General features: G+C 43.8%; 1 protein-coding gene across 1 annotated transcript in view; it reads left to right on the top strand.

Moving 5' to 3' along the window:
- GALNT12 (polypeptide N-acetylgalactosaminyltransferase 12) overlaps positions 1-25,577 on the top strand; it is a 48,433-nt gene extending 22,856 nt beyond the window's left edge. Inside the window, exons 5-10 of the mRNA XM_037797272.1 lie at positions 83-200; positions 1,581-1,757; positions 5,607-5,738; positions 20,378-20,491; positions 22,932-23,081; positions 25,146-25,577. Of these exons, the coding sequence (XP_037653200.1) occupies positions 83-200; positions 1,581-1,757; positions 5,607-5,738; positions 20,378-20,491; positions 22,932-23,081; positions 25,146-25,286 (832 nt within the window). The 3' untranslated portion in view covers positions 25,287-25,577. The remainder of the gene's footprint in view (positions 1-82; positions 201-1,580; positions 1,758-5,606; positions 5,739-20,377; positions 20,492-22,931; positions 23,082-25,145) is intronic.
- The last annotated feature ends 1,860 nt before the right edge of the window (positions 25,578-27,437 follow it).

Below are 27,437 nucleotides of genomic sequence, written 5' to 3'. Positions count from 1 at the left end.
GCACTGCAGCAGGAAGTTCGCTCATCTGCCTGTGATGCTTTCCCGCCGCTCACACTGAAATGTGGGCATCCTGCTTTTCTAGGTCTCCCACAATGGCTGGTGGGCTGTTTGCTGTGAGTAAGAAATATTTTGAATATCTGGGGTCTTATGATACAGGAATGGAAGTTTGGGGAGGAGAAAACCTCGAATTCTCCTTTAGGGTAAGTATTCCTGCCTTCTCTTTGGACTCATTCTCAACCTGCCCCTTCTCTAGCTCTCTCTCCTTGGGAATGGTGGGGTTTGCCGTGGAAAGCCTGGTGGACTTTTCCTCCAGGGTGGTGGCGGGTCCGTGACACAGAGAGACGATGATGGCAAGGGTATCCTAGAAACATTCTTGTCTTCTTATTTCAACTTTAAAAAATATATATACTTTTAATAGATTTGGGGCTGTAAAGGACCTTGAAAGGCACCTGGTTCTTTTCTCTCACTCTGCAGCTGCTCTACAGAAACTGAGGCCAGAGAGGGGAAGTGATTTGTTCAGGGTCACACACTGAGTTACCGGCAGAGACTGGACTACAGCTCAGGCCCCTGCCTCCTGATCTTGGCTGCTGGAGCCTTTTGTTTGATTAAGTACTTATAAAGTAGCCTCTCTAGCACAGTGGCTTTCAAACTTTGACAAGTCTAAGAATCATGGGGAGACTTGTTTAGATAGTAGATTTACAGGCATAGTCTCCAGAAAGGCATAGTCGCTAGAGTTAGGGTGGGGCCCAGGAATCTGCATTTTTAACAAGACCATCTATGGATTCTGATGTACATGGCCCAGGGACTGCCCCACCCCCAGCTGCCTTGAGAAACGCCAAGCGTTTCAGTAGATTTTCCAGTTAACCAAATCTTACATCTTAAGTATCAAAATCTTCTGTAAATGTTTGTGCTTTTTAATAGTAAATGAAAATTTTTAATAATATTTTATATGGTTTCCTGCTCACATAAAAAGAGTTAAACAAGAGTTTGGCCTTCTACTGAGAACTCAAGCTCTCCAAAGTACCAAATGCTGTATACTTGGTTGCAGTTGCCATTGGTTGGGATTATCCTTGGACAGTGAAATATTCACGGCCATTTGCCCCAGCCCGCAACAGCCCAGTGAACTTTTGGGTGTACTTTTAACTGTCTTTCTGCCTCTTCCCTAGGTGTCAGGCTGCTCTGCCTCCCTCTGGGAGCTCTTCCTTTCCCCCCTCCAAACCTTTCTTCTTAATTGCTGCTTTCCTATCTTCTGTGGCTAGGAAACCAGGTAATCAAGCCCGGGTTTCACTAATGAGCCAGTGGGTCCTGAGCGAGGCCTCTCTGAGCTTTCCCAGGAATAACGTGCATGAACCTTAGTGCATGGGCTTTGGGGCATCGTTCTGGTGGCTTCCATGCCCCTGGAGCAGCTTTCTTGTTTTTGGATGCATTCTGGGTGACACGTGCTGGCTAAGCGGCCTCCTGCCCGAGTGTGAGCGTCTTGGTGGCGGTCACCGTGATCTCGACATGGGGGTCCTGCCGCAGACCTGCTGGCCACAGCCGTTCCCCCAGCTTACCCCGGCCTCCCTTCTGCCTGTGCTCAGATCTGGCAGTGCGGTGGGACCCTGGAGACACACCCGTGCTCTCATGTTGGCCACGTTTTCCCCAAGCAAGCTCCCTACTCCCGCAACAAGGCTCTGGCCAACAGCGTCCGGGCAGCTGAAGTGTGGATGGACGATTATAAGGAGTTCTACTACCATCGCAGCCCCCACGCGCGCCTGGTGAGTTTCCCCCACACCCGGACGTGGTCACCGCCTCACACCCCAGCTGGCCTCGTCTGAACCAAAGCAGCTAATTCTGGCCTTCTCAGCATGCTGGGTTTGGTTCTAGAAATGGGTGATAAATTAGGAACTCCTGGTAAAAGTAGGTTCCGGCACTAGCCACACTCGAGGTTAAGGGCACGAGAAGGGCCAAGACTGGTAACCCCAACTGCAGTGCATTTGCCAAACTGCAGAGTGTTGGGGATCAATCCCCACGAGATTGCTGTCACTTCAGAGAGAAGAGAGTTTTGGAACCTGGGGGCAGTTTTGGGAAACCCTTGAAGCTGCAAGTTAGCAGGGGTTTCCCAAAACAGCTCCCGGGTTCCATAATTCACTAGAACAACTCATAGAACTCAGCAAAGTGCCACACTCACGATTGCAGTCTTATTATAGCAAAAGGGTACAAATTAGAACCAGCCAGGGGAAGAGATGCACAGGGTGAGATCAGGGAGGGTCTTCAAATGCGAAGCCTCCGTGTTCTCAGGATGGGTTACCCTCCCAGCAGCGAGGGATGGCAGAACTCAAGAAATATTGCCAACCAGGAGAGCTCGCACCAGCTTGGGTGTCCAGGTTTGACGGAATCGGTGCCCTTGCGGCTGAACTCAGTCTCCAGCCCGGGCTCCCTGGAGGTGGGCTGATAGGACCTGGCTCAGGGCCCAACCTGCGGATGCTGTGGTTGGTCTTTCTGGTGTGGCTGCCCCCACCCTGAGACTGCAGGTGTGGCCCCACCCTGAGCCAGCTCATTAGCATAAACTCTCAGGTGCCCACCCTGAGACACCTTAGCAGGAACTCAGGTGGGGGCGAGGGGGCCACCATGAATAGCAGAGGCACCCGGTCACTTGGGATATTCCAGGGATTCAGAGGTTCCTCCCCAGGAGCTGGGACAAGGGCTGGACTTGCTTTAGGTGAGGCCGAATTCCTGGCAAAACTTTTTTTTTTTAATCATATTTTTTATTGTGGAATAATAAAAGTGACAACTTTCCAATTCCAAATTTCAAAGAATGTTATGGGTTACAGTTCTACAGTTTCAGTTATTTCCTTTTTGTGAAATATAACATATATGCAAAAAGTAATAACTTTCAAAATATGATTTAACAAGTATTTACATAGGAAATTTCCGAAAATGTTATTAGTTATAGCACCATAGTTTCAGTTATTTCCTTATTGTGAAATATAACATATATACAAAACAGGTGGTAACTTTCAAGTTACAATTTAACAAGTAGCTATAGAGCAAATTTCAAAGAATGCTCAGGGTTCCGGTTCCACCATTTCAATTCTTTCCTTCTAGCTGTTCTAATATCCTAGCAACTAAGAAAAACAAAATTATTTACAGATTCAGTATTCATAATCCTTTGTTAAATTCCGTCTTGTCTGTTGCTCCCCCTTGCTCTAGTTCAATCACTTTCCTGATCTCTAGGGATGTCTAGGCAGTGACCACCCTAACCTGTTCATGTTGAAAAGCGGTGTCGACATTATGGGAAAAGGGGCACATCTGGTTGATGTTCTTGAAGAGGCTGTTGTCTCTGGGTGTGGGGACTTAGCTGCCAGCCTGGGAAAACTTTAGTTCTCCAGGTAAAATAGTAAACCAGCCCAGCCGAGCACTGGACACCTAGAGCCACGTGCCAGACATTTTATAAATATCGCCATTTACCTCTTTGTAAACCAGGAGGGTCGAGTCCACTCTGTCAGGGTGCCAGTTAAAGCAGAGCTCTTTATTCCCAGAGTTGGTGCTCAGGGCACACCTGCCTGCTTACTCTGGAGGTCTGGTCTCTCCCTCTAGAGGCCTCTTCCCAGCTCCTTTGCCTCCCAGGGGCCCCACAGGCTCACTCCTCCAAAGCAGGTGTCAGTTCTGCCTCTGCTTCCAGGCAGAAGGAGAGCTAGAGGCAGGACCGGCCCGTGCTGCCATCGCTGCTTGCTGTCTTTTGCAGCAACGAAGGCAGGTCCTGGCCCAACACATACTGGTCGGACTCATTCTCTGGTGTCTGCCTCGCTGGGCCCGTTGGCGAGAGTGATGGCCAAGAGGTCCCCGAGGGCACCTGCTCCCCGTGGACCCCAAACACACACTGCCGAGACCGGCCCGACCCCACCCCACACCGAGGTCCCATGAGAGCCTGGACAGCAGCCTCAGCTTTGTCTTTCCATAGGGGATAATCTCAGGGGCTTCCTGCTCTCTCTGCCCCCAGCCTTGTTCCACCCCTGCTGCGGGGCCACTGTGGTTGCAGGCTCTGCCCCTTCTTTCCCAGACGGCCTTAGATGCGAGGCAGACTGTCTAAGTCTTGGTGAGACAGGGTCTGCTCCTGGACCACGCTCATGGCCTCTGGGTGGAAAGCCCTTCTCTGCGTCCTTGCAGCAGCCCCGAACCCACAGTGCCTGCTTTCAAGGAGTCCCAAAGAAAAATAGGTTAGGGGGCACCCGTACACCTTCCAGCTGAAGGCCCAGTGGATAGCTGGTGGAGGCCAAGGGCAGTCACTCTCACTGTAGAAAGAATTTCCAGGAAATCAGCAGAAATTTCATTCAAATGTTTAATTTTTATTACCATCTTGTTAAATATTTAGCTTGTCAGGTTTTAATCATTTACCGTCTTAGCACAGGGGCAGAAATATCTCGGCACTCAGACCCGTTTGTGGGTGCACATTGGCTTTGATGGATGTTTGCTTTATTTAGTAGCTGGAGGCTCTTAGCCATTGGTTTTGTACATAAAACTCAACTTCCACGAATATTTATTACTGAAGCCTTTTGCTCTTACCACAGTAAGTCTACATTTATACTTAAATATGTTGAGCACTTAAAGTTTTTCACTCATGATTATGTCTTGAGTGTTTACCTGTGTTTGAATGGTCAGCTATTACAGCTGATTCTAGTTATTTTCGGGAGTTATGTTCTATGAAGTAGCTGCAAACACTAAATTAGTGAATACTAATCAGTGGACCACTGCTCCCAGGAGAAAAACAGGGTCAGGTTTCTGCCAGCCTCTGGTCACAATATTTTCATCAACCGATCAGTACAACTTTGTTTTATGTGTGTTTCTGTTTAACGACACCTTATTTAATATATTGTCAATTCATTAACATGGAACTCATGGCCACCGGCACTGTAGCTCCTGCCTGGATGAAGCTTATGTAACAAGTATTTTCTTCATAAGGCACATCATAGACTTCCTGCCCTTCGGAACACCAGACAGCACTACTGTGCTACACTCGGGGGCTATTTTAAATAGCAAAATCACCGACAAAAAGCAGAAAAACACAAAAATGTGGCACTAAATATACTGTGAAAAGGACATGTGTTTGCAGAGCACCGCCTTGCTTGACTACAGCTGGGAGTGCGTGTGTCAGGCACAGAAGTGCCGTGCGTGTTGATTTGGGGGTTGCAAATAAACTTTAGCCAGTTGGACAGTTTGAAAATGTGGAATCCCCAGATAATGAGGATCGAGTGTGACAGTGAGCCAGAACATGTTGTATACGTGCAGTACCCATGTTTCACTGGCTGGGGTCAGAGACCCCTGCGGTCACATGGTCATCGATGGCACGCAGGTAAGCGATGCCGACGCAGCTCAGGGGTGGCTCCTGGCTCTTGGCAGACACACCATCTCCTTTCCTCTGTGGCCAGAGCACATGTAATTGGGCGACAGTCTCCTGGACACGACTGCTGGAACTGTGTCCATTTTTTATCCTCTGTGTCCTGCACAGGGCTTGGTACCCAACCGAGGCTCAATAAAAGCTTGTCAAGCGAGTGAGTGAGCATCAGCTCAGGGGGGGCTTGGTGGGAAACAGTGACCTGCAAGGCTCACCACTGTTGTTTTCTCAGGAACCCTTTGGGGATGTGACAGAGAGGAAGCAGCTCCGAGCAAAGCTCCAGTGCAAGGACTTCAAGTGGTTCTTGGAGACTGTCTATCCAGAACTGCACGTGCCTGAAGACAGACCTGGCTTCTTTGGGATGGTGAGCAAGGCAGGCCCGGGGGCAGGGAGGGCAGGCTGTTCATGGCCTCCAGGTTTGATCAACAAATCCTGGGCTTCAAGAAAGTTCCCGCCCACCTGTCCCTCCTCACTTGTCATCCACTGTCCTTCCTTCTCTGCCTGAGTGTCTGGGCCTTAGGTCCAAAATATCAGAGCTAGAATTGGCCGGTATAAGGCTCTCATTTTATAGATAAGGTAATAGAGGCATACTTGTGCAGTGAATTCAAATGTCAGGATTTTGGAGGTGACCAGAGAGAAACATCTGACCATTAGATGGCAGGAACACACAAGCTGTTGATTGGAGGCAAGGCTTTGACAGGTTTGCAGTGGGAGGGGAAGCTCCTAAACCCCTGGGGGAGAGGAGAAAGGCAGGGTGGGGTGTTACGTGTCCAGGTGCAACAGTCAGCAACTGAGACTTCTGGGGCAGAAAGCCCGCAGGTGTCAAAGTGGTTTGAGGTCTTGTAAGTGCAAGGTTTTATCTTATCAATGGCAAGCAGGTGTGCAGTGCAATTTTGCAGGTTATGCAAAGTGGGTTATCTCTTAATGGCTAGAAATTGCTTATCTGAGCTATTTTTAAAACACTTGGATGTGCACAAATTTGAGTTTGGTGCGGGTGTTTTTTCCTCATGGTCCCAGGCTGCTGTACAGAAGTAAACAACTCATAGAAACTGCACAGAAGCCACTTTGGCTCCTTTAGATAACAACTCGGTGTTTCCATTTCCCGTATTTTACTTATACCACATCACATTACTTCGAGTCTAAATATCTGGATCCGTTAATAAGTCCCAACCTAGACATCTCCAAAGGCAGGAGTGATGATGGGAGGGTTACCTCTAGTGTTTCAAAGACCCAGAAAGAGATGTTCCTGGAATGAGGCCAAGTAAAACGTCTGTTGTCATTTGCTTGTGCTTGGAATTGCACCAACTTAGTGAGGTCTCCGCTGCTGCGCCTTGTTGATCAGAAGTCCTGGCGTTCCATCCCAGAGGTCTTTGCAAAATATGAGGCAGGATCTTAATGCATTAAATTCTGCTTTCATTGTGAAAATGTTCAAATGTGCACAAATGCAGAGACTTGGTATCAATGAATCCTATTCTTGAGATGGTAGAATTATCGAGATTTCGCTTCTCTTGTTTTCTCTCTCCAGTCCACCCTCCCACATTTTTCTTTTCTTAGCAAACCTCTGACATCATGTCATTTCACTCCTATACACTTCAAGATGCATCTCTGCAAATGTTGGATAGTTTCCTTTTTTTAAAATTTATTTTTAATTATGGTAAAATATACATAATGTAAAAATCATTTTAACCGTTTTAGGTAGACAATTCATTGACATTAAATATGTTGACAATACTGTGTCACTCACCACTATGTATATCCAGACTATTTTCATCATCCCAAATAAAAACTCACATTCATTTAGCAAGAACTCCCCATTCCCTCCCCTTCTTACCAGTATTCTGTTTTCTGTCTCTCTGAATTTGTTTATTCTAAATATTTCACAAAAGACATCATACATTTGTCTTTTTGTGTCTGGCTTATTTCACGCAACTTGATGCCTTCAAGGTCCAGTCATGTTGTATGTTGCATGTACCAGCACTTCACTTTGTACAACTGACTAATATTCCACTGTACAGATAGACCACATTTTGCTTATCCACTCCTCCGTTCATGGACACTTGGGTTGCTTCCACCTCTCGGCTGTTGTAAATAATGCTGCAGTGAACATTGGTGTACAAATATCTGCCCAAATCCCTGCTTCCAATTCTTCTGGGTATATTCCTAGGAGTAGAATTTCCGGTTCATATGGTAATTCTATGTTTAACTTTCTGAGGAACTGTCAAACTGTTTTTCACAGTGGCTGCATCATTTTACATTCCCAGCAGCAATGTACGAGGGTTCCTATTTTTCTGCATCCTCACCAACACTTGTTATTTTCAGCTTTTTAAATAGCCATTCTAGTGGGTGTGAAGTGGTACCTCATTGTAGTTTTAATTTGCATTTCTCTAATGGCTAATGATGTTGAGCATCTTTTCTTATGCGTATTGGCCATTTCAATATCTTCTTTGAAGAGATGTCTGTTCAAATCCTTGGACCATTTTTAATTTGTGTTGTTTGTCTTTTTGTTGTTGAGTTGAAGGAGTTCTTTATGTATTCTGGATAATAAGCCCTTATCAGATACATGGTTTCCAAATATTTTACCCGTCTTTGCACTTTCTTGCTAATGTCCTTTGATGCACTAAATTTTTTAATTTTCATTACTTCCCATTTATCTATTTTTTCCTTTGTGGCTTGTGATTTTAGTGTAAAACTAAAAATCTGTTGCCTACTACAAGGTCTTAAAGATATTCCCTCGTGTTTTCTGGAAAGAGTTTCATAGTATGAGCTCTTATATTTAGGTGGCTGATCCATTTTGAACTAATTTTTTTGTATAGTGAGAGTTAGGGGTCCACATTCATTCTTTTGCATGTGGATTTCCATTTGTCCCACACCTTTGTTGAAGTCTATTATTTCCCCATTGAATGGTCATGACACCCTTGTTGAAAATCAGCTGGTCATAAATGCACACATCTGTCTCTGGACTCTCAACTCTCTTCCATTGGTCTTACATCCATCCTTATGCCAGTGCCACACTGTTTTAAATACTAGAGCTTTATAGTAAGTTTTGAAATCCAGAGGCGTGATTCCTTCAACTTTGTTTTTCTTCTTTAAGATTGTTTTGGCTATTCAGGGCCCCTTGTGATTCCAGATGAATTTCAGGATCAGCCTTTCCATTTTTGCCTAAAAGGCTGCTGGAATTTTGACAGGGATTGCATAGAAATTGTAGATTGCTTTAGGCAGTATTGACATCTTAACAATATTAAGTCTTCCCATCCATAAACATAGCATGTCATTCCATTTATTTAGGTCTTTTTAAAATTTCTTTCAGCCGTGTTCTGTAGTTTTTAGTGTACAAATCTTTCATCTCCTTGGTCAAATTTATTACTAGGTCTTTTATTCTTTGGATACTATGGTAAATAGAATGGTTTTCTTTATTTCCTTTTCAGATTGTTCATTAATGGTATATAGAAACTCAACTGAATTCTCTATATTTACAGCTTTGATGAATTTGTTTATTCATTCTATTAACTTTCTTGTGGATTCTTTGGGAATTTTCTATATATTGGATCATGGCATCTGCTAATATGGATAATTTAACTTTTTTCTTTCCAACTAGGATGCTTTTTCTTTCTTTCTTTTGCCTGATTGCCCTGGCTAAAACTTCCAATACAATGTTGAATAACAGTGGTGACAGTGGTCATCCTTGTCTTGTTCCTGATCTTATGGGTAAAGCTTTCAGTCTCTCACCATTGGTAAGATATTTGCTGTAGATTTTTCATAAGTGTCCTTTATCATGTTGAGAAAGTTCCCTTTTATTTCTAGTTTTCTGAGTGATTTATTCATGAGAGGATATTGGATTTTGTCAAATGCCTTTTTGCATCAATTGAGATGATCATGTGTTTTTTTTTTTCCTTTGTCCTTTTAATGTGGTGTATTACATTGATTGATTTTCTTGTGTTGAACCATCCTTGCATTCCTGGAATAAATTCCACTTGGTCATGGTGTATAATCCTTTTAATGTACAGTTGGATTCAATTTGTCGGTATTTTTGAGGATTTTTTTTGTCTATATTCACAAGGGAAAACAGTCTGCACTTTTCTTGTGCTTTTGTTATCTGGTGTTGCTATCAGGGCAATGCTGACCTCATAGAATGCATTAGGAAGTAATTTTGCCTCTTCTATTTTTTGGAAGAGTTTGAGAAGGATTGGTGGTAATTCTTTAAATTCTTTAAATGTTCAGTAGAATTTTCCAGTGAAACCATCTGGTTCTGTACTTTGTTGGGAAGTTTTAAATTATTCTTTTAGTCTCTTGTTTTAAGTCTGTTGTGATCTTCTATTTCTTTTTGTGTCAGATCAGGTAATTTGTATGTTTCTAAGACTTTGCTCATTGCATCTAGGTTTTTCTTGTTTGTTCATTGTACCTTCTTATAATCCTTTCTATTTCTGTATAATTGGTAGTAAATTCCCTACTTTCATTTTTTTTTGTCACTCTGGCTCAAGGTTGATTTTATTAATCTTTTAAAAAAAACCAATGTTTGCTTTCATTATTCTATTGTTTTTTTAATTCTCTCCTTCATTTACATCAGCTCTAAACTTTACTATTTCCTTTCTTCTATTAATTTTAGGTGTACTCTGCTCTTCTTGTTCTAGTTTCTTTAGCTTTGAAGTTAGATTATTGATTTATAATCTTTCTCTTTTAATGTAGGCATTTAGAGCTACATATATCCCTCTGAGTACTGCCTTCACTGTACCCCTAGTTTTCATTTGTATGTTGTGTTTTTGTTTTCATTTTTTTTTACTATAAGTAAAAATATATATATATTAAAGTGAAAAAACAGTTCTATTTCCCAGCTCAATTTTCCGCCTTTCTTCCCAAGAGATAACTAATGTTACCAGTTTCTTGAGCATCTTTGGAGAGAGATTTTAGACAGACAGGTCTCTGAATTTGTGTCCTTTCCACATGCTGCATATAGAAGATAACTCTTCAGGAGACTTCCTGATTTAGCATACTTTTTCTCCATCCTTCTTGCAATTATTCAATCCATTCTTGAAGGCTACAGGTCTGTTACTTTGTAGAGTGTCTCTCAATTTTGCTTGTCTGGTGTTTCCTTGTGATTAAATTAAGCACGAGCACTTTTGGCAGTAATACCACAGAAGAGATATGGTGTCTTTCTTAGATGCTTCATTTCAGGAGGACCCTCATGTCAGTCTGTGTTATTGTTGGTAAAGTGAATTTTGAGCACTTGGTTAAGGTGGAGTCTGTCAGGTTTCTCCATTGCAAATTTACCAGTTTCCCTTTTGTAATTCAGTAATCCATGGGTAGATTCTTTGAGACAATTTGTACCTTGTGCTTCTGAAAACATTCACTTCGAGATTTTTACATCCGTTGATGTTTTTTGCCTAAACCAATTATTACTGTGATGATTATTGAATGATATGTATTCCTTTTATTTTCACTGGCCTCAGCTCTGCTGGGTCAGCAGTGCTCTGGAGAGCCTCTTGGACCTATCTCTGCCTCCTGATGTCTTGCTTACCATGCCCAGAGTGTTTAACTTGCGGTCTCAGAGGAAGGGTGCGCTCCCAGGAAAAGTGAGGAAGGTTTGGGGCTCAGGATGATGATGTCAGAAACCCTGAGCTAGTTTCTGTGCCCCCTCATTCTGGTTCCAGAGAAATGAAACACTTGCTAGTGAGATGTTGGTATTTTTTGTTGCTTCTATGCCTTGAACTCTCTAATTTCAGAGATTTTGTCCCTTGTCTTGTATTTGTTCTAAGATCTCACCAGATTCTCTTTTTCTCTGGACAAGGAATCTAGAGCTTCGGTTTTGTCTTTCTTTGTCTCTTGTAATCTCTCTGATTTAAAAATCTATGTGGTCTGACAATAATATAGCCACCCCAGCTTTCTTTTGATTACTGTTTACATGAAATATCTTTTTCTACCCTTTAACTTTCAACTTCTTTGTGTCTTTTTTTTTAGAGTCTCCTTTAGACAGCATAGAGATGGACCATGTTTTTTTCATTCAGTCTGCCTATCTCTGCCCTTTAAAAGGGGAGTTTTATCTATTGACAGTGAAGGTAATAACTGAGAAGGAAGGATTTACTTCTGCCATTTAGTATGTCTTGTATGTTATTTGTTCCTCAAATTACTTCATTACTACCTTGTTTTGTATTTAGTTGCTTTACCTTTACCGATATTCTTTATTTCTTCTTATGGCTTTGAGTTACTGTGTAGTTCTTTTATTTCAGCCTGCAGGACTCCCTTTAGCATTTCTTGTAGGGCAGAAAGCTGAATTCTTGCAGCTTTTCTTTATCTGTAAGTGTCTTAATTTATCTTTCATTTTTGAAAGATAATTTTGCCAGATACAGAATTCTTGGTTGAGAGTGTTTTTTCCTTAAGGGCTTTAAATATGCAATCCCAGTGTCTTCTGGCCTCCGTGGTTTCAGGTGAGAAATCTTATTGAGGATCCCTTGTATGTGACAAGTTGTTTTTCCCTTGTGGCTTTCAAAATTCTCTCTGTCTTTTGATTTTGACAATTTTACTATTATGTGTGTTCGAGAGTCTGTTTTGCTTGGAGTTTTTTGAGATTTTGCTTTCATCAGATTTGGGAAGTTTTTGGCCATTATTTCTTCAAATATTTTTGTTGCCCCTTTCTGTCTTCTTCTGAGACTCCAGAGACACATATTTTGGAATACTTGATGGTGTCCCACAGGTCTCTCAGGCTCATTTTTCTTCATTACCTTTTCTTTCTGCTCCTCACACTGGATAATTTCACTTGTCTTGTCTCCAAGTTCACCAGTCCTTTCTTCTGCCTATTCGAGCCTTCCTTCTGCCTGTTCAGTATCTTCTGTTGAATCATCTAGTGAGTTTTTAAATTTCATTTAGTGTACTTTGCAGCTCCAAAATTTCCATTTGGTTCCTTTTTTATACTTCCTGTCTCTTTATTTTGTTCAGACAATGTTTTCCTACTTTCCTTTAGTTATTTGTATACGGATTCTTTTAGTTCACTGAACATATTTAGCATGGTTGATGTAAAGTGTTTGACTGATAGTTCCAATGTATGAGCTTCCTCAGGGATACTTTCTGGTGAATTCTTTTCTCCTGTGTATGGGCCATACTTTCCTGATTCTTTGTGTGCTTTGTCATTTTTGTTGGGAACTGGATATTCTGAGTATTATGTTTTCATAATTCTGGAAATGTAGTTCTCTCACTCTTCTGGGAATGCTAGGTTTTGTTGTTGATGTTGAGAGCTTGAGCCATCAATTTGTGACTTTTCTAAGCTACTTTTACCCCCACTCCCAAATGGGAGAATGGAAAGAGAAAAGAGAGAGGAAAAAAGTAATGGCTCTTTAAGACTCCTCTGTCACTGTAACCTGAGGGAGTTGGAACAAAGCTTCACCCAGAGCCAACCCCTGGCCATGTGAAGTAGCTGATCAAAAGCAGTGATCAGTGAGATGACCATACAGCTCAGGATTTTGGAGAACTAGGGTCCTCATAGCCCACCGTGGCACCAAGTTGCACCAGGAGCCTGGGCTTTCATCTTCACTGCTGCCTGCCATGCAGTTGGGGGACGTGGAGTGGTAGCCACTGCACAGAGGATAAATTCAACAATATTTGCTTCAATTACCGGCCTTGTCCTTTGACTCTTCCCTGGATGCTGCAGTGTTCCATTAGACTCCAGAGTTCCAAAGTAGTTGATTCAGGCAGTTCCTGCCAGTTCCATAGTTGTTTTGGTAGAGAGATTGATTCTGGAGTTTCCTACTCAAAATTTTGGCTCTTTTCTAACAAAACTACTGAGCCATCATCACACCCAATCAAATGAACAATAATTTCTTGGTATTGTTGAATATCCAAGTCCTTATTTAGATTCCCCCAGTTTCTCACAAATGCCTTTTGGTAATTGGCTGGTTTGAGATGGGATCCAAACAAGGTCCACCCATGGAATTCTGTTGTTGTATCTTGTTTCTTAAGTCTCTTTTTCTCTAGAGCTGCCCCCCTCCTTTTACTTCTTTCTTTTATGCTATTCTCTTGTTGAAAAAATAAGGTCAGATCAGTTGTCTTGTAGAGTGTCTCCACATTTAAGTTATCTGTTTGTTTCTTTTTGGTGTCTTGTAGTTTGTTCTTCTCTCCCCCGTATTTCTTTAAAATGAAAGTTAGGTCTAAAGATTTTTTTAGAGTCATATAACTTTTTTGGCAATGCTTCATGGGTGGTGCTTTGTATTTCAGAACATATCCTACTGGGAGCACATGATGTCTCTTTGTGTTTTTAGTGATGTTAAGAGAGAGCAGTGGGTTCAGTGAGTTTCACTCAAACTGTCCATTATAAAATGCCCAGCCAGCCTTCCGTCTAATGTTTTTAGTAGCCATTGATCATCATCACCCAGATCCATTATTTCAAATGGAGTTACCCAATGGGATTTTTCTAATTCTTTCATTTCTTCCACATCTATCAGCTGGAATTCTTATGTAAAGAAGAACATTACCTCATTATCTGGGACAATTTGGTCCATGAAATTTGGCGTCCATATGGAAGAGGCGTGACAAACTCTCAGGTCTTTCTCTGTTTCTCTTTCTATTTTCAGAGTCAGAGTTGGCTACTTCAGTTTCCTTCAGTTGTTCTGATGGCTTTTCCCTCTTTTGAATATCATTGTAAATTGTAGTTTATTGTGGTCAGTGTGTTTCTCTATCAGTTCAATATCTTTTTTAATGTTCAGATCGGCCCATCTATGGCTGGTGGGAGCCTCTTCACGTTGGAGTCTGTCTTCTTGGACCTTGGTACAGAGGCTTTGTTAGCCTCCTTGGTTTCTGGCCAAGTTGTCCCATACTCATCTTACACATTTCCTGCCATCCCCCCAAGAAGCCCTGGTCCTTTTATTGGGGAACGGTGTTCAGAGACTGCAGTCTGGATGCGGGGGGTGCCCAATGCTATGGGTTGTTGTTGCCACTAGACCACAACATCCCATAGAAATGTAATGTGAGCCACACGGGCCATTTAAGATTTTCTAGGAGCATATTAAAAAAGAAAAACAAGTGGTGTTAGTAATATATTTCATTTAGCCCAGTGCATTCCAAATATTATCATTTCAGCACGTAATTAATATAAAAGTTAATTCGGGAAGAACCCAAGATGGCGGCTAGGTAAGACAGGTCAAAAAACACCTCTGTGAAAAATACTAGATAACAGCCAGAAAGTGACCCAGAACATGAGTCCCAGTGATGCACCAGCCGGACAAGGTCTGCTAAATCCACAGGGACCTTGCATTTGGTGAAACTGGGAGTCTACATTCTGAAACGAGTGAGTGAGCTGGCTGAAAGCCCGGCAGTCACACTGTGGTGTGGGGAAACTGTGGGTTGGCGTTTGGAGGTGGACTAGTTCTTTATAAAAAAAAACCTGGGACTGACTGCAGATACAACGGTGAGAACTGCGCAGTGAAGCATGGCAGGAGCGGGCTGTCCCAACGCCTTGGTGTCTGGCGTAGTGGATAGCCCTTCCCATACCCGCTGCTGATTGTCTCGGGGCCAGGAGGGCAGAGGGGAGGCAAAAGGAGAAAGAAGCCATGCCCCTTGCAACCATCTCCCTGGTAGGCTTGGGACGCTCCCACCTGGGGCTGGACCCATAGTCCAGAGCCATGCCAAGAGTCCCAGTGTGATGGAGTGTTTCCCGCAGCACCGTGCACACACCACAATATCATCCGTGGACAGTGGCCTTTAGGGCACCCACAACTAATTGTCCCGGAGCTGGGAAGGTGGAGCTGTACAAAGAGGGGGAAATTAACATGCCCCATTCAACCATCTTTACAGCAGGCTGGGAACGACCCTGCATGGCCCAGCAGCGCAGGGCTTCCCTGGAGGGCCAGTGCACACTTGTAACATGGCACAGCCTTCCCTAGGCAGGGGTCCTGGAAGAGCATGGCTGAGAAGGGGGACCCACTCGGAAATCCCAGGGACCCTACTCCAGTGCCAGGGACTTGTGGGTCAGCGGCAGAGATGATCTGTGGCGGGACTGAGGTGAAGGCTTGGACTCTTGCAACAGCCTTAAATCTCTGGGAACACCTAGGAGATTTGATTATTGAAGCTTCCCTGCCTCCTTAACCGTTCAGACACATGCCCCACATTCAGGGTGGACAGCACCAACAACACACCCAAACTTGGTGCACCAATTGAACCCAACGAGAATCAGACCCCCACACACCACAAAGTCAAAGTTGAGGAGAACTAACTTGAGGGGAATAGGTGACTCGCAGATGCCATCTGCTGGTTAGTTAGAGAAAGTGTATGTCACCAAGTTGTAGATGTGACAAATTAGAGATTCGTATTTTATAGACCCTGAAAGAACCCTATCAAGTAAAGCAAATACCAAGATGCTAAAAACAACAGAAAATCTTAAAGCATATGATAAAACCAGACTATATGGAGAACCCAAAGCCAAACACCCAAATCAAAAGATCAGAAGAGACACAGTACTTGGCGCAATTAATTAAAGAACTAAAATCAAACAACAAGAGCATGGCACAGGATATAAAGGACATGAAGAAGAGCATGGCACAGGATATAAAGGACATAAAGAACCCTAGAAGAACGTAGAGAAGAAATTGCAAGAGTAAATAAAAAAATAGAAAATCTTATGGAAATAAAAAAAACTGTTGGCCAAATTAAAGACTCTGGATACTCATAATACAAGATTAGAGGAAGTTGAACAATGACTCAGTGTCCTCAAGGACCACAGAATGAAAAATGAAAGAACAAAAGAAAGAATGAGGAAAAAAATTGAAAAAATCAAAATGGATCTCAGGGATACGATAGATAAAATAAAACATCCAAATTTAATACTCATTGGTGTCCCAGAAGGGGAAGAGAAGGGTAAAAGTCTAGAAAGAGTATTCAAATCAATTGTTGGGAAAAACGTCCCAAACCTTCTGCACAATATAAATACACAAAGCATAAATGCCCAGTGAACTCCAAATAGAATAAATCCAAATAAACCCGCTCCAAGACATATTATGATCAGACTGTCAAATACTGAAGAGAAGGAGAAAGTTCTGAAAGCAGCAAGAGAAAAGCAATTCACCACATTCAAAGGAAACAACATAAGACTTAGTAGTGATTACTCAGCGGCCACCATGGAGATGAGAAGGCAGTGGCATGACATATTTAAAATTCTGAGAGAAAAAATTTCCAACCAAGAATACTTTATCCAGCAAAACTCTCCTTCAATTTGAGGGAGAGCTTAAATTTTTCACAGACAGACAAATGCTGAGAGATTTTGCTAATAAAAGACCTGCCCTACTTCAGATACTAAAGGGAGCCCTACCAACAGAGAAACAAAGAAAGGAGAGAGAGAGAGAGAGAAGTTTAACAGACATATATAGAACAATACATCCCAAATCACCAGAACACACATTCTTCTCTAGTGATCACGGATCTTTCTCCAGAATAGACCTGTGCCGGTTTGAATGTATTATGTCCCCCAGAAAAAGCCATATTCTTTGATGTAGTCTTGTGTGGCAGACATTTTGGTGCTGATTAGATTTGCTTGGAATTTGCCCCACCCAGCTGTGGGTGATGACTCTGATGAGATATTCCCATGGAGGCATGGCCCCACCCATTCAGGGTGGGTCTTGATCAGTGGAGCCATATAAATGAGCTGACTCAAAGAGAAGGAACTCAGTGCAGCTGTGGGTGACGTTTTGAAGAGGAGCAAGCTTGCTAGAGAGGAACATCCTGGGAGAAAGCCATTTTGAAACCAGAACTTTGGAGTAGACATCAGCCACGTGTCTTCCCAGCTAACAGAGGTTTTCTGGATGCCATTGGCCATCCTCCAGTGAAGGTACCCGATTACTGATGTGTTACCTTGGACACTTTATGGCCTTAAGACTGTAACTGTGTAGCCAAATAAACCCCCTTTTTATAAAAGCCAGTCCATCTCTGGTGTTTTGCATTCCGCAGCATTAGCAAACCAGAACAAGACCATAGGCTGGGACATAAAACAAGCCTCAATAAATTAAAAAAAAAAAAATTTTGAATTTATTCAAAGCACATTCTCTGACCACAAATAGAAGTCAATAACCATCAGAGACTTAGAAAATTCACAAACACCTGGAGGGTAAAAATGAGGGGGAGATGAAAACATTCCCGGATAATCAAAAGCTAAGGGACTTCATCACCAGTAGATCAGTCCTATAAGAAATGCTGAAGGGAATTGAGCAGGCTGAAAGGAAGGGACCCTAAGCAATTGACTGAAACCACATGAAGAAATAAAGATTTCCAGTAAAGATTACATGGCAAATATAAATACCAATACTACTGTATTTTTGATTTGTAATGCCACTATTTACTTCCTATAGGATCTAAAATACATAAACTGTAATGATAAATCAGTGGTTTGGGACTCATTGTAAAATATGTAATTTTTGACAACAACTACATAAAGGTGGGGGAATGGAGGAGTAAAGGAACAAAGTTTATGTGTCCTATTGAAGTTAAGTTGATAGCAAAGAAAAACAAGATTGTTATAGACTTATGAGGTTAAATTTAAGCCCCACGGTAAACACAAAGAAAGTATCAGAGAATATGACCATAGAGATGAAAGGTGGAGTATGGGTTATAAGAAGTGGGGGATGGGGCAATGGGGAGTTAAGAAATGAGTGTAGGGTTTCTGTTTGGGGTGAAGGGAAATTTCTAGTAATGGATGATAGGAAGGTGATAGCATTGCAACATTCTAAATGTGATTAATCCCACTAATGGAATGCAAGGGAGGGGTTGGAATGGGAAGATTTAGGCTTGTATATATGTTTTCCACAAGTGAAGAAAAAAAAAAAAAAGACAGTCTAAATAGATAATGACAATTAAATGCCAAGGATGATCCTGGATGGGATCTGAGGATGGAGGAGAGGAGGCTCAAAGGGACACAGTTGGGACATAAGAAAAAAAAAGGAAATATAGAATGTAAGCTTTGTATCAATGTTGAATTTCTTGAACTTCTTAGCTGCGCTTAAAGGGAATGCATAAAAGAATGTTCTTGTTCATGGGAAATGTATATGTGATTTATTGTTTGTTCAAGGATGTGTGCAGCTTGCTCTCATATGTTCAGAAGACAGAGCAATAGATGATGGGTGATAGGGAGGGAGGGAGGGAGGGAAAGAAAGAAATGGTGGTGTGACAGTACGTTAAAGTTGGTGGATCAGGGTATCGGGAGGGGGGTCAGGGTATGCTGGAGTTCTGTGTATGGGGTTTGTATTGTTTTTGCAACTGTTCCTGTAAGTTTGAATTTATTTCAAAATAAAATTAAAAAAAAAAAGTTAATTCAAGATATTTTAAATTTTCTTCATACTGAGTCTTTGAAATCCAGTGTGTCGTTTACACAGACAGCACATCTCAATATGGAGTAACCACATTTCCAAGTGCCCAGAAGCCACACACAACCAGTGGCTGCTCTGTTGGAAAACAAAGCTCTAGGCCTTTGCCACGGGCAGAGAAAGGAAATACATACTTCTTAAAAACTTTTTATTTGAATTTCTTTCAAACTTACAGGACAGTTAGAAAAATAACACAAACCCCATAAAGAGAACTCCAGCATACCCCTATCCCTCCAGATACCCAGATCCACCAATTACAACATTTTTCTGCAGAAAATACATATTTTTGAGAAATAGATCATGAGTTCATATTGTTATTTCAAGTTCAGATATAATCTTAGAGGGTTTGTTCTTTGAGATTATACTTGTAGTTCTCCTTACACTGAAAATCTTGGTTTCTAACAATATTAACATAATGACTTATTTACTTTATCCTGAAGTATATTTAAAAGAGTTTCAAAACAATTTAGTATTCCCACTGCCAATGTTGTGCTGAATGAGCTTGAGGATTTCTTTGTAGCCCTATTTGTTTATACAGTACATTCCACCAAAGAAGTGTAGTCAGACGTGCTATACTTTGAAGTAATTTAAAATTATACTTTTCTGTGTGTCAGTCATCAACTTGATATAGTTAGCTTAATCAATTTCAGCTTTACTCTTTAGATATTCTTCCCTTTTTTCTTGCTAGTGTTTTTGCAGGTTGTTTGGTAGACCAGCTCTTTCTGAACATACATAGCTTATTGGGGTGAAGTCCTTACTGGTCGATGTCGGGAACTTCATGACTGGGTGACATGTGATCATTTTACGCAACTCCTAATTTCTGGGTTCCTTCAGAGAGCAAAGTAATCTCAAGGATGTGGATGTTCGTGCTTAATGAGTTAATGGCTTTTGAAATCCTTCTTTCTGTATGTCTGGAGACCTGTCTGCAGAACAAGCTTAGTCAGGGGTGGAGAGAGGACAGAGCAGACACAGGGTTCAGGAGGGGCCACTGAAGGTTCTTTGAACTCTCCAGGAAGGGATTTGGAATGCTTGAGTCTTTCCCTAGAGGCTCCTGGAGGGAAGGTGCATGGAACCTCCTAAGGCTTTTCACTCCTAGGATAGAAGGTTTTAGAGCCCAAGGTACCTTGGTGGATGACACAAGACTGTTGCGCGATGGAGAGAGCACTGGACCGGAGTCAGAGTCCTGGATTCAAGTTGTGGGTATCTCTACTGCATGATCTTGGGCTAGCCGTTGGCCCTTTGCTATGCATTTCCTGGACTGCTGGACTTCTGTGTCGGGGGATGCTGAGCCACTCGATTGGGATTGGGATTGCATCCTTTGTGGATGCACAATAGCAAGAGCTCCTTGACACATATGTGAGATGGTAGCTTGGATGTCTGGACTAGTGCAGTAATAAGGCTGCCATTAATGAGAAACAAAGAAGTGTGGCTTTCAGAACATAAAAGGTTAAAAACGGATTCTTGGATTTTTTATCTGTAAGATGGGGGAGATGATGATCCTGCCTATGGTAAAGGATGGGAAAGCACTTCTTCAACCATAGAGAGCTGAGAGGGAAGGGGCCCAGTTCTCCAGGCAGACCCTCCTCTCACCCCCTTTACCCTCCCCCAGAGCCTTGCTTGGGATCTGTTGTTGGGTGTAAATCTGGGCCAGAGTTCACCTTTATGTTTTGTTCAGCTGCAGAACAGAGGACTAAAGGGATACTGCTTTGACTATAACCCTCCTGGTGAAAACGAAGTTGTGGGACAGCAGGTCCTTCTGTATCCCTGTCACGGGTTGGGCCAGAACCAGGTAGGTGCTTCTCTGCAGCACAAGGCTATTGGGCAGGGAGAGGACGGTGAGGGTTGCCCCATAAAATGATTTGCTCATGGAGGCCTCTAAAGAGGGAAGGGGGGGAAGCTATGTGTATTTTAATTAAATCTTTGATTTTTTTCCATTATAAAATAATCGATGCTCATTATAGAACACTGGGGAAATGTAAAATGTGGAAGTACAGAGCAAGTGGTGGGACCTGGCATAACCACTGTTAAAATTAAGACTTATTTCCTTCCCATCTTGCTTGGTGCACAGGCCTTAGATGATCTGTTTTAAATAGTTACCATAATGACTCTGTGTTCTGTATCCTATTATTTCCATTTATTTCATCATAAATATTTTTTCTTATATTATCAGTAGACCCTTGAGACTCATTCTTAATGGCCTCTTGGTGCTCTAGTGTGGGGGTACATTACAGTTTAGTTAACAGGGCTCCCACCCCACTCCCTTTTTTTTTGCAATTATAAATAATCCTGCAACTAATTTCTTTGGTCAGGAAAAAATGATGGAAAGTAAAACCACAGATATCCATTTTGTATGATTTCCTTAGAATTAATTCTCAAATGAAATTAATGATAGGTTTTGACACATGGGTGTGTATTGTAAAATGGTGTTTAGGGAAATTGTCTTAGTTTTTGGCCCAGACAATCTGCTTCAGCAGGGCAGGGAAGGGGCGGTCCTAGGGGGTCCTCAGGCCAGAACAGCCCCCCCACCAAGGCCAGGAAAGCGGATGTGCCCACCAGAGCTGGCACCACCAGAATACGGAGTTGTTGAGGGAAGTGTTTGTTCTGGACCCTTAAAGCTTCACTGCCTCAAAGACGCATCAGACACCCTGAGAGGAAGGGGTGGGGATTCAAAAGTTTTCCCATCTGGATTTGCCTCAGCCGCACTTGCGTATTAAGCCTCCGTATGGTGAGCAGCAGGAGTCAGAGTTCGGAGGCAGTGACCTTCAGTCAACCAGGGTTTTCAACCCTCTCTAGAACAGTGCTCCTCCAAAGTGACCCGCTGACTGGCCCACCCACGCCCCCTGGCAGCCGGCAAGTGCAGACCCCCAGTATCCCCAACCTAGGAGTCCAAGCCCCTTGTTCAGCCAGCTTTCCCGGAGATTGGTTTGCCACCTGTGTCAGAATCTTCTGGAAGGCTGTGGGGAAGGACGTCTGCTTAAAAATGTAGCTTCCTTGGCCTCATCTCGGGCAGAAGGGTTCCCTCTCCGGGGTGGGGCCAGGAATCAGTATTTTTTGTTCCTTCTGATAAAATTTTCCTCAAAATTTTACTGTGGTAACACAGGTATATATCATAAACTCGCTGTTTTAACCACTTTTCAGTGTACAACCCAGCGGCATCAATTACATGAACAGGGTTGTGGTGCCATCGCCATCCATTAGCAGAACTCTTTCATCACCCCAAACAGAAACCCTGTTGCCATTGAGAAGGGACCCCCCACACCCCCTCCCTGGCCCCTGGTAACCTCTGATCTACTTTCTGTCTCTGAATTTGCCTGTTGGAGGTATTTCCCATAAGTGGAGTCCTACAGTATCTGCCCCTTGGTGTCTGGCTTCTTTCAGCATCGTGTCTTCAGACCGTCCATGTCCTAACATGGGTCAGGACAGTTGGGTCCTGTTCGTTGCATGGCTGTGCTGGGCTTCGTCTTCCCTCCTGATCACTGTTTGTAATCAGCATGGAGGTAGTTCCCAGGCACACTAGAGGGGGCGAACTATCATCCCGGAGGAACCAAGCCTCCCCATTAGCAGTCACATGCTTGCTTGTGCACAGCACTTTACAGCATAGCAGTCACCACCAAGTCCATGGTCTTTCGAGTTGAGGGCCAGAGAGACTGAGGAGAAAGAGAGGAAGTGGCTGATCAAGGTTGCTGGGAAGGCCGTCTTCCGCCCTGCCATTCTGTGCGGTGTGGGGTTAGGCCCGGCAGCCCCAGCCCACCCGCCGGGTCCAGCCGGGGGGACAGGCCCGAGGAGAGGGCCCTTCCGTGCACCTGCTCAGCGGGGCCTGAGCACCTGCGCGAGCACTGGCCTGCGGGGGCCTCAGCTGCTCCATCTCACAGGCCGGTTGGGGGCGAGGGGAAGTGCCAGGACCCCGGGTTCTCTTTCAGGGGTGCCCGGAGCCCCGGTTCTCCTCCAGGGATCTCCCAGCACCCACACCCAGTGCCCCATACAAAAGCCCCATACTTCTCTCCGTGGGAAAATACAGGGAAAAAGAAAAACCAGCCACTTTCCCTGGAGGCAGGGGCGACGGTTCCCAGGCCATCGGAGGGGAGGGGAGTCCTCAGCATCGGAGGCAAGGGCATGGGGGAAAGGGGTACCCCAGGGTTTGCAGTGTGGACCGCGGGCTCTTGTCCAGGGGTTCCCCCTCTTTCCCGGCCTGAGGGGTCACTGGAGCATGCTGGCTGCCCTGTTTTTAGTTTTTTGAGTACACGTCGCGGAATGAAATCCGCTATAACACCCACCAGCCAGAGGCCTGCATCGCCGCGGGCCTGGAAGTGGACATTCTCACCATGCAGCTCTGCACGGAGAAGGAAGTCCCCGAGAGCCAGAAGTTCATCCTGCAGGTGGTGAGTGAGCCGGCTCCGGCTCCTTTCTTCCAGGGAGTGTGAAGGAAACAGTCTCCGCGGGGTCCCAGCTCCTCTTGGGGATGCAGCTGGGGACAGGACCCCGGGAGGCTGGACCCTCCCTGCAGCCCGAGGGGGGCGGGTTGTCAGCGCCCCAGCTTCCAGCCGGGAGCCTTTCCTTCTTTCCTCCACTGTTAATTAACTCCCTCTCCGTCTCGTCTGTTTCCGTACACCGGGGTTTGTCACGGGAGAGGAAGTCTCCAGATGCATTTGAAGGATGAGATGGGGTTTAAAGGAGTGAAGCAGATATAGTGGACGGATGTGAGATCAGATCTGAGTATAAGTCACTCAACTTTGAGGCTCATTTTCCCCATCTGGAAAAGGGGATCCGAATAGCAGCCTCTCTCCTCTAGTGGGGACTAGGTGTGTGGCCGTAAGTATGCTTTGGAAACCATCAAACTCTAGAAAGAGAGCTTGTTACTTGTGGGATAATAACCCAGAAAACACCTGCATAATGGAGTTGGTCTCTGAATGGTCATCCTGCATTCGGAACCGCTTGTTGTTCAGGCCTGAAAGGCGCCAGCAAGCAGCAGGGCCCGTGAATCAGCATCTCCTTCGACTCACCCTAAAGCACAAGAGGGGATAAGGCCAAAGCATATAATTCAAGAGAAAAAAAAAGTTTTCTTTTACCTCTCTGGAAGGCTCACCCCCAACTCAGCCCCAGGGATGGAAATCATCTAGGTGTTTGCAAGGGGGCTGAATTCAAAATATGATAGAGTTGGATGTACATTATTCCATAGGAAAATGTTATAATTTGCAGAGAAATTCTCAGGCTACACTGCAAATGCAGGTACCCCAGTGGTGTCTATTTGACATAAGAAAATAAGAGGGAAAATACTTCTGCAAACCCCAAGAGTTTACTATCCTTCTTAATGCCCTCCCCCTTGTTTTCTTTTTTTGAGGTTTTCCAAGTTAATCAGCAAGCCCCTTTCTTTCCCAGCAATAATCTTTGCCCTCTGCCTCTGTCTGTTGTAAGCTGTAAGCCATCGTAGGCTGCCAGCCTCCAAGGAACAGTGATGCAAGATGGAAGGGATACAATTGATTTATTTTATCCTTATATTTTTGTCTTAAATTTCCATGACCATATAAAGAAAAGAAAGTTTGCTTAGATGCGGGGGGAGAAGGGCTATTTTATTTAATTATTCTTAAATCACTCTAAAGGCACTTTAGGAGCACTTTTAAGGACTTTCAAGGTTCATATCGTTGAGAAGCAATTCCACCTAATTTCCTTTCCAAGGCTTCTTGTCCTTGGGGTCAGGTGTCTGGTTAGTTCTTCCGGTTTGCTGCTCAGCTATGAGTTTCTTGGGGTTTATAGCTTATGAGAGAGGCGGGGCCAAGTTGGGAGGGAAAGATGAATTGAGCCCAAGTTGGAAGAAAGAAGGGGGTGGGCATTACAGAGGCTCGCAGACTTGGGGGGCTTGGGAATTGGCTGTGCTGTCCAGCCCACCTCCTCTCAGTGACACCTTCTACCTGCCCCTCTCCCGACAGGTGAGGGGGTTCAAGCCCAGTGGCCAAGGGACTCAGTTGGTCTCTGGCTGAGCTGGAGCGTAGCCCATTTCCTGACTCCCCACTTAAATACATAAAAGGAAGAAATCTCCAGGGATGGAATAAGTTGAACTAAGAGAAGTGAATGAGTTAAACAAAGGATTTTTGCACCCGATTTCCCTGACGGAAAAGCACAGCAGCAAGGCTGAGATATAGGGTCTGACAGATCCCCAGAGCCGCCAGCAGGTGGCAGCGTCGGCCCTGGCGAAGTGATCCGACACAGGGACGAGCTCCGGGGGGGGGGGGGGGTTGTGGCCCACCTCCCCCCTTGCCTGGCACCCCTCCCCCCGGGACAGCCCCTGACTGCCTTTTTACAGTGCACTCAGTTGCCCCTTGATAAATATTTCTAAATGATAAAAATCGCACCCTCTGTGTTTAAGAACATATTTTAAGGGAAAAAATACTTTTTTGAGGACTCACTTGTAATTCTCCTGCAAAGCCAATGTCTGTCATCTTTTGCAGGATAGTTATTTATTTCACGTACAGTCCAGGAAATGTGTCCAGGCTGAGAAGGCGGCATCTGGCAACAGCTTCGTGCCGCTCTTACGAGACTGCACCAGCTCAGACCATCAGAAATGGTTCTTCAAGGAGCGCATGTCCTAGTGTCTCCGGGCGGGAGCCCCTCAGAGGAGACTGGGGGCCTCTGGACTCCACGCCCAGTGGACGCTCAGCTGAGGGCAGTGACAGTCCCCCCAAAAAACTGATGCTCCACTTTTGTAAGGAAATCATTTTGCAAGATGTGAATGTGATGTTGGACATAGTAAAAACACGCATAAGCTTTGCACTCTGATTTTTGAAAACTCGTTCCAAAATACCCTCTTTCCAAAGGGTGATCATAAAATGTTAACTCTCGGGATTCAGAAAATTAAACTTTATAGTATTTTTCTATCAAGATGCATATTCTACTGTTGTGCCTTCTATTCCCCCTAACAACAACAACAAAAAAGTAACTATTTAGTTTGGGTATTTACCAGGATTCCCAGGTGTGGAGATTTTTTCACAGATGAAAATCAGACTCATGAATAAACTGATAATACCTCAAATGTTGGGTTAGATTTTTCTCAGTGTAGTTGTACGGTAAGAACATTGTATTGATACTTTGAGGTCAATGGGATATTCTAGATTTATTTAATTAAAAAATGCTATTTTGTTATGTGTTGCTGTCATCTTCAAAACTCCAGTTAATGCCCCCATGTTCACCAAACAAGACTAGCCAAAGCAGAAATCTCAGAGGAATGATTTCACTAAGCGAGCTACTAGAAGCTTCTACCACCCAGGTGGAATCTCACCAGATGCCTGGCTGTGGTGGGCTGATAGCATTTAGTAATCACCATTATGCCTTTAAAGCATGTTTAAATCATTTTCAATTTTATTCACAGTCATGTTAGTGAGAAATGTAATATTCTGTATGAAATTCAGTTTTGAAATGTACTCATGAGTAATATTTGGTCATTTAAATCAGTGTTAGATGTGCTGAGGCAGCAGCTGCTGAAGTTTCTCTTCACAGTTCTGATTTGTGGACAATTCCAGATCAGTTGATGAAGTCACTGTGAATGATTTTTAAAAAACAAGAACACTACAGATCTTTGTTTTTGCAACCAGTCAGATGTAAGAGATGAGGACACATGCTCAACTGATTAAAAATTATCAACTTGTTTCTCAGGCTCTTTTTAAAACACATTCCCTTTTCCAAAAGGATCTGGTAGGGATCAGTTTAACAAATACCCAGAAGCAAGTCTGACGCATCTTAACCACTGTGAACTTCAGTTTCTTTTTCTATAAAATGGGCCTAGTGATCCCAAGCTCACAGAATAATTGTTAAGGATTAAAGAAGATAGAATAACATAGAGCAGGTGAAAGCTTATGAAATTATACTAATATTTAATGAAACAGCAGGATTTCATTAAATATTAATATAAGCAACAATAAGTGTTTAAAAGCAAATATCAATTTATTTTTTCTTTATGGGACTAAATTGCTCCTCAGCAGGCAGCGATACAGGATGGGCTCATGGCAGCCCAGCTGGGCTCTCGTGAGCGTGACGTGCTGTGGGGCCAGGCTCTCCACACACCACTGTGGTTGCTTGTAAAAGCAGACAAGATGCCCCACGGACCCTGCCATCGAGTTAAGTTCTGTCCCGCCTCCTGCAGTTCAGTGTGAGCTCAGGGAAGGGGTGCCAGCCCCTCCCAGGTGTGGGGAGAAAGTTCAGGCAGACATAAAGTTAACTTTAAGTTAAACAACACCCATGAATGCAGGGAGGCTGTGTGTGCTTATGAAAGTGTGATCCCCAGCCTCCATGGCTAATTAACTTTACTTAAGCAGCCACCCTCTTGCTTCTGCAGTGAGCACTGTGCCAGTTTGGATGTATAATGTCCCCCAAAATGCACTTTGATGCAGTCTTATGGGGGCAGATGTATTGGTGTTGATTAGGTTGGAACCTTGTGATTGAGTGTTTCCATGGAGATGTGACACACCCAACTGAGTGACACCTTTGATTAGGGTGTGACCTCTTGATTGAATGTTTCCATGGAGGTGTGTCTCCACCCATTCAGCATGGATCATTATCAGATCACTGGAGTACTTCAAAAGGAACCACACAGGCCCAGATGCTCCTGCAGCCTAGAGAGGAACGTCCTGGGAGAAAGCCATTTTGAAACCAGAACTCCAGAGCAGACGCCAGCCACGTGCCTTCCCAGCTAACAGGTTTTCTGGATGCCATTGGCCATCCTCCAGTGAAGCATTAGCAAACCACAA

Source organism: Choloepus didactylus, chromosome 10 (assembly GCF_015220235.1).
Source record: "Choloepus didactylus isolate mChoDid1 chromosome 10, mChoDid1.pri, whole genome shotgun sequence".
In the NCBI taxonomy this organism is placed as follows: domain Eukaryota; kingdom Metazoa; phylum Chordata; class Mammalia; order Pilosa; family Megalonychidae; genus Choloepus; species Choloepus didactylus.
Note: the sequence above shows the minus strand (reverse complement) of the source record. Positions and strands in the feature narration are given on the sequence as shown.